This window comes from Vigna umbellata, chromosome 9 (genome assembly GCF_029865625.1).
Source record: "Vigna umbellata cultivar VRB3 chromosome 9, Vumbellata_1.0, whole genome shotgun sequence".
Classification (NCBI taxonomy): domain Eukaryota; kingdom Viridiplantae; phylum Streptophyta; class Magnoliopsida; order Fabales; family Fabaceae; genus Vigna; species Vigna umbellata.
The window spans coordinates 26,017,896-26,025,976 of NC_142173.1; the positions used below are offsets into that span (position 1 = coordinate 26,017,896).

Sequence of the window (8,081 nt, forward strand, 5' to 3'; positions counted from 1 at the left end):
ATTAATTTAAGTTTATTATTATAAGATGTTTAAGGATCGTTAAAGGTTAATTAATTGTTTTTATAATTAATGAACATGATCTAGATAATTTTGTATACATTACTAGTTTTATTTATATATCCAAAGTAGTAAGTAATTTTAGTTTAGGTATAGTTTAATTATCATTAATATTATAATATGATTAATATCATTATATTTGTGTTAATGAATCTTCTAAAGGAAAACATTAATATGCATAGAATGATTATTTATGTCTATATTTGTGTTTAGTTTTTAAAACATGGGTTAAATATGTTTTTAGTCCCTAAATTATTGGTCGTTTCTGGTTTTCGTCCCTCTTTCAAAATAAGGTACAATTTGGTCCTCATTTTTTTCGAAAATTTGGTTTTAGTCCTCGAAAACTAACACGTTAAAAATTTGGTAGTTTTCGAGATTAGTTTTCGAGGACTAAAACCAAAGTTTCGAGGACTAAAACTAAAGTTTCGAAAAGAATGAGACCAAATTGTACCTTATTTTGAAAGAGGGACGAAAACCAGAAACGGCCAATAGTTTAGGGACTAAAAACATATTTAACCCTTAAAACATTAATGTTAGACATATGTTAATTGCAAGTATTTGTTCTTGTATTTCTACATTCGCTCGCTACATTTGCTCTAATTTTCAATGGATTGAATTTTTGTGACTAGAATGAACAAGTCCAATTTTACTTAGGTGTAATAAATCTTGATTTAGCTTTTCAAGTTGAAAATTCGACTGTTATCATTGATGCTAGTAGCCATGAAAAGAAATTTTATTATAAAGGTTGGAAAAGGTCTAACAAACTTAGACTATTGTTTATGTGATTGAGCATAGCAAGCAACATTAAGTCTGCTCTTTCGAAAACTGACATGCAAAAGAGTTTATGAATTTTGTGGAAGACAAATCCCTTATTGGGACATTGATGAGTACCTTGACCACCATGAAGTTTGATTGTTCGCATATTATGCACGAGCACGTGATCGAGATGACAAATATTGCAACAAGACTCAAGTCTCTAGGAATGATTGTAGATGAAAGTTTTCTCGTGTAGTTCATTTTGAACTCGTTATTGTCTGAGTATGGCTTGGTTCAAATGAATTATAACACCATGAAAGACAAGTGGAATGTGGATGACTTGCACAATATGTTGGTTCATTAGTTATCCAAAAGAAACTTGATAAAAGAACAGTTAGTGAATATTTCATTAGTTATCCAAAAAATAAATAAAAAGGGCATATGTTTTACTCTCCTACCCATATACAAGATTCGTTGAAAATGGAAATGTTAGTTCATTGAGAATGATGAAACTAGTGGGAGTGAAAATTCACAAAATGTAAAGAGTAAGGAAGTTAGAGTACATGTTCCTATAACTAGTACCTCTTCTACAAGAGTTGTTGCTCTTCACGTTGTAGAACCACACAACAATTAAGACTACAAGCCAGTAGTAGAGCAACCACATGAGTTGGGTGTAAATGGGTCTTTAAGACTAGACGTGACTCTCATGGCAATATCTAACATTATAAGGTTTGACTTGTTGTCAAAGGTTTTAATAAAAAAAAGATGACATTGACTATAAGGAAACTTTTTGCCTGTTTCTAAGAAATATTCCTTTAGAATTATCATGGCATCAGTAGCTCATTATGATCTTGAGTTGCGTCAAATGGAAGATATCCTTTACGCGTCTATTGTTGGGAGTTTGATGTATGCTCAAACATGTACGAGGCTTATTAACTTTATTGTTGGCATGCTTGGTAGATGCTAGAGTAATTTAGGTCTGGATCATTGGAAAGCTACAAAGAAAGTTTTAAGTGATCTACAAGGAACAAAAAATCACATGCTTACTTATAAGAAATCTGATCACCTTAAGGTGATTGATTATATAGATTAAGACCTTGATGGTTGTACGAATACAAGAAAGTCTACATTTTGTTATGCGTATGTTTTAGTCAGAGGAGCAATTTCATGAAAAAGTGTGAAGCATTCCGTCATTATTGCATGCTTTGAGGCCACGATTTAGGCTAATTAGTTGCAGAGCATTATTTCAAGACTCAAAATAGTCAACATATTGTCAAACCAGTAAGAATTTATTGTGATAATTTTGTAACAATATTCTTTTCTAAGAACGACAAGTATTTCAAAAGTGCTAAGCATATGAAATTGAAATACTTTGTCGTTAAAAAAGAAGTTCATAATAGAGTGTCAATAGAACATATTAGCATCGATCTTATGATTGTTGACCCTTTGACAAAATGGTTACTGCCTTAATTGTTTGCTAGCCATGTAAAGAATATGAACATTATATCTACTAGTGAATGTTGAATGTTATTAATGCTTATGTAACATTTTAAGTTCTTTCATGTCTAAGTTTTTAAAATTTATGTTTTCTTCCTTATGTTTATGCATGCAAATTAAGATGAAGAAAACAAATTTTGTTATTGTTATTAAAATGACATTATATTTGAATCTATTATGGACTTTTCATTATAAAGTCACATTAAGTAGAAAGAGATGACAATAATACACGAGAGGAAACATGTCGACTAAATGATATGCAATCACCATAACTTTATATCTTTAATCACGAACAATGATATGGAACCAATTTATGTAACTCCTTAATGTGCATTATGTTTATGTATTAAATAACAAAATATTATGACATCATGAATCAAGTGAGAGAATGTTAGAATTAATTAATAATTTAATTTTATTAATTATGTGACTCATTTGAAATAATTGACAAATTAATGTTATTATGTGACTTATTTAAAATATTATGCTGTGTTCAAATGTGATTTAATAAAATATAAAGATTTATTAATTTTGATAAAAAATTATAATAAAATTAAATAAAGATAAAATAAAAAGCTCAACTTAATGAACATTGATTTATATAATGATTATAATTATGTCTCTAGTCAAAGTTATTTCAAAAGAAATCATCAAAAAAGTGTGAAATAAGAAAAAAAAGACAAAAAATAAATTGAAAAGAGAAATTTAGAAAATAAAGATATTAAAATCACATTCTCATTACATCTCTCTTTGTGTATCAATGTTAGTTTCGTGAAAAAATTAAAAATCTAAGAAAATTTACAAATTGATTTACATTATTAAAGTGTACTTTTTGCAACTAATAGTCAATTTCAACTGTCATAAATTTTAATCCCAATTTTTTCAATAAAGTCTAAAACATCGCTCTCATTTAGCCTCCAGGGTCAAAAAAACTACGTTCACTTAAATATGTGTGTTATTCCGTTTCGTTAAGTCGTACTCAAGTGACGTTAATAGATATCAATTTTTTTCTTCTGTTCATTAATAAGCTACTACTAGGGTGTTGGAGTCAACCACATTTTCACGTTTTCAACCAAAATTAAGATAAGTAAAATAGATTAGTGCCCTTAATCCCACCTTAACAAAAACTCAAACAATTATCGGAAAGAAGAACATGAAGCGAATGTAAAACAAAAGGTTATTAATTTCTTATATTTATGTACAAAGAAAATTTAAACTAATGTACAAAGGAACCTTCCTCGTATCAATATCAGTTCAAGGCAAATTCAAAATATTAATTTTGATCTGGTTCTATCAATTTTACCAAAAAAATGTACATCTTTTTCCAAAAAAATCGATAATTGTCCTAATTAAAATTATCCGAAAGAACGAAAATAAAATAAAATCCAAGCACACGTTGAACATAACCGTAACCATCGACACGTCGCCGTCTCGCTTGTCCCTACTCACACGAACATAGCTTCGCCGAATTCGTAAACCACACAACACGTGTCGCATGACCTCGTCACGACATGGTTTGGACACCCTCTCCTATAGGCGTTATGGTAATCTTCTTATCTTATATGTGCAAAGGCTGGACCGGTCCGGTCAGAGTTACGGTTGGCGCTGAGACTCGCTCCGCCAGAACCCGGTTCCGGCGAACCGGGCCCACATCTCCTTCTCGAACCCCTCTTCATCCTCGTCCATCTCGTTCTCCGGTAATTGCCTAATAAACTCCTCCAAGCGCGTGTCTTCCACGCCGTAGCTCCACAAATCGACACTGCTAGCCCTGTGCGGGTGCAACACCACGATATCATTGCCCTTGTTTACGACAAGGGGGTTGATGCTGCTGCTGTTGTTATCATCGTTGTTCTTGTTGTTCCTCAGCAAACCATGTCGTCTCTTGCGCGCGGCTTTAAGGACAAGCTTCTTGGGGACCTTGTAGACGGCCAGCACGGCGATGTGGACGACCACGCACGGGAAGCAGCAACACACGGCGGCGCACTCAGCCGCGCCTCCCCCGGCCACCTCGCCAACGCCACGCCTCCGGCGGTTTTGCACCGGCTTCGGAGGGAGGACGACTTGGTGGACCATCGGAAGCAAAGTATACGAGAAAAAAAAATAGCGCGTCTGATTGCGATTATTGATTTGAACGGTTTGGTTTGTGGTTTTTTTATGTGTGGATGTTTGGCGAAGGGAAAGAAAGAGAGAGTGGAGGAGCTTGAAAGAAGGATGATCAGAGAAAGAATTGAGAGAATCTGAAGAAACAATGATTAATAGAAAATGCCGTCGCACTTCACACTCAATGAATGAACGAAAGAGACTTCTAGATTAACTGAAACTGCGGTTTTCTTTTTTTTTTTCTTATAGCTCCATACATTCAAACTGCCTTAATTAATTATTAATTAATTATGCTTTTTTGAGATCAATTAGGATTGATTGTAAAATGAAAATGGCACTAAGAGGTAGTTCCAGCCTGAAATCTGGTGTAACCAACCATACCACAACCTTTAACCAAATTATGGAAAATAAGTAAAATAAGTCATTATTGGAAAACAATTAACCAAACATACCTTAAGGGAAAAACTACTTTTTATTTTAAAACGAATTTAGTTTTAATTTTATATATATATATATATATATATATATATATATATATATATATATATATATATATATATATATATATATATATATATATATATATATATATATATATATATATATATATATATATATATATATATATATATATATATATAATTAATAAAATATTAATTTGCTTTTTGTTAACTTGCGGATAGCCAATTATAAAGGAAAATGTCACACTCAATCGACACGTATTTTAAACGGAATTTATTTTTATGATAAAACAAAGGCGTGATTCATATGATATAATAAGACATTGTGGAAAGTTTAAAAAGGCTTCTTTCTTAATTGTAATTTCTGATATAATTTATTACAAGAGATTTATTTTAATATAAATTCTTAAAAGTTTTTTTTTTATATAAGTTGGATCCTTGTAAGTTCCACGTCACTAGCTGGTAACTAATGTTGATGATAATCATATGATGCTTATCGCTTTGGTTTCACATCAACCTACATATATAACTTTCTCATAGCTAGTTTAAGAAAAAAAAAATAAGATTTTGAGTTAAAACTAATATATTTGCAAATAATAAAACAATTTGGAAAAGTTATATGAGAAAACTAATTTATATATTAATTAAATTTTGTAAAACCTTAATTTTATTTCTCTTTTATGTTAAAAGAGTTTTATTATATAGACTATAATTGGTTTTCTTTTACATCTTTCTGAGTAGTCATATATAATTAATTTATGGATAAATTAGTTTTATTAAACCAAAGTTGAATAGTTAGTACGTTATTGAAGTTATTGATGATAAAAGAATTTTGATTAGTTTTTACATCAAATTATCTGCTGAAATTTTAGAATAATAATGGATTATGTCATAATATAATGTGTAAATAAATAATACATCGGAATGATTTTTATCGGATTTACATTGTCTAATATATTTTAATTAAATTATGTTTTCAAAATTTACAATTACATTAAAAGATATCTAAATAGTTTATACGTGGAATGCAAAATCGTTGAATTTTTCATTCGTGTCCCTAGGTTAACTAAGTCCTTGATTTTGAATGATATCTGAGTTTTTTTAATCGTGCTACCTCATAAATAAAGAAGTTGGTTTAGATGATTTTAATATTGTATTAATTACTTTCCAAGAAAAAATTATGAACAAGTATGCTAAATGACGCCACCCAATATAATATATACACTAAGTGATAAATGGTCCAACGATCAAATAATATTTTAAAATATATTTAATATTTCATATATTAAAAATATGATTAAATACCAATAATTTAATTATGTTTAATCAGATATTATATTATTATGATTATTTTGTTGATTATCATATATATATTAAGTTATTATTTTTATTCATATTATTTGATATCATTTGTTAAGAAATCTTATAAATACACGTTTGGTATTTCACTAGAAAATATACAATTCTCTCGTATACTTTTTTTTATTCATAAAGATTTAAGACTCTTTTATTAAATTAAGCAAGTCGTCATTTTCCTAGCAACGAAATCATTTTAAACCTTTAAGAGATTTTGAGTCTTACTTCTTCATTTTTGTGTGATTTGTAGAGTGTTAGATTTTGGAATTTGCACGGGTTTTTTTTTTTTGCTTGACCGTGGATGCTCTAAATATTTAGGTATTTTTTGTTCAAATTTCCTAGCCAAAGAGCCCACCCAACCATATATCTCCCATTGCACCTTTGTTTGGAACATTTTAGCCTTTTTTTTTTGTTTTTTTTAGCCAATTACAATCCCTTTAAACCTAAAAAACCAAAATAAATACCTAATGTGGCTGAGTTTAAAAAAAATGATGAAAAATAGAGTCTGAAACACTAATTACAATCCCTTTAAACCTAAAAAACCAAAATAAATACCTAATGTGGCTGAGTTTAAAAAAAATGATGAAAAAAGAGTCTGAAACACTAACATAGTTTCTTGGTTTGAGTTTGAAAAAAAAAAACTAGAAAAGAAAGAAAAATGTGAAAGTTGAGAAAATCACAAACATAGTATGAGTAGCCTAAAATATATATGTCTTGCACCTGGTTATTTCACAGTTTTTACAAACATTCTCACATGCATTTTCTAAATTTTTCAGTCATTGATTTTCATTCATTTAACCAACCCAGAATCAGATCACATACAAGCTAAGTTGAAGTCCTAGTGATTTGGAGTGTATCATGGATTAGGTGATGCTAGTTAGAAGCTTTTCAAATTCATGAAATGTGTTTACATGTTTTGTTGAGTGATATATATAAGTCTATACACATTGAATTGTTAAGTGCAAATGAGGTTAAATCCGAGATGTTGTCTTGATTGTTTCCTATTTGATTTTGATGAAATTAATATATTATTTTGACTTGTTAGCTTTCATGAAACTTGAAATGAGATGGTTGTGCATATTTGTAATTAGAAGTGAATTGTGATATTTTGTTTAGAAGTGTTTGTTGTTTTATTTGTCTTTATCCAGAAAGGCAATGTTCTAAGTGTGGCGATGTGTTATAATATTCTATTTCTTCTCCTTTTTCCTTAATAAAATTTCCTTTTTAGTTTTAATTAGTTTGTAAAATTCTAGAATTAGGTTATATTTTACTTTTTATATAAAAATTAGAATTTTCTGAAAGTTCCTTTAAAAAGTTTTTAGTAGTGTTTTAATGTAGATAATAATTCTTATTTCTTTTAGAAAAATTAAAACTGAAAATATAAACTATTTTTCCTAGATAGGATTTATGTTTTATAATTTGACTACCTCTTGCTCTAACTTTCTTTTTATTACATAATAGTTCCTGACTTGGCCAACTTAACTTTTGACTCTAAGGTCCAATAGGGTAAAACGCACAATTGAATTGTTAAGGTGCTTTAGTCGGGCTGCCAAGGTGCTTTAGTCGGGCTACCAAGGTGTTTTAATGGGACTACCTAGATGCTTTAGTCAGTCTATCAAATGCTTTAGTTGGACTACCAAATGCTTTAGTTGGACTCGTCAGGCTCCTATATGCTTCAATCGAGCTCCCAATGTCTTCAACTTTTAGGCAAGTAACTCGGTTGAGTGGAGGGTTCTTAGGGTGTTGAATTCATAGGACAAATCTCTCTAAACAGAAAGCTTTGATAATTGTGTTTGGGCTTACTTGTTTTAGAAGAGTCTTTAGACTATCAATTCAAAATACAGGTGTTTCTGA

General features: G+C 29.9%; 1 protein-coding gene across 1 annotated transcript; it reads right to left on the reverse strand.

Annotated features, from left to right (window-relative positions):
• Nucleotides 1-3,473: 3,473 nt before the first annotated feature.
• LOC148193074 (uncharacterized) lies at nt 3,474-4,621 on the reverse strand. Its single transcript, XM_088099698.1, has one exon. The coding sequence runs from the start codon at nt 4,381-4,383 to the stop codon at nt 3,904-3,906; it is 480 nt and encodes a 159-aa protein (XP_087955824.1). The 5' UTR covers nt 4,384-4,621; the 3' UTR covers nt 3,474-3,903.
• Nucleotides 4,622-8,081: the final 3,460 nt, after the last annotated feature.

Excerpts from the sequence above, each read along its gene's own strand:
- LOC148193074 (XM_088099698.1), bottom strand. The coding sequence starts at position 4,383 with ATGGTCCACCAAGTCGTCCTCCCTCCGAAGCCGGTGCAAAACCGCCGG.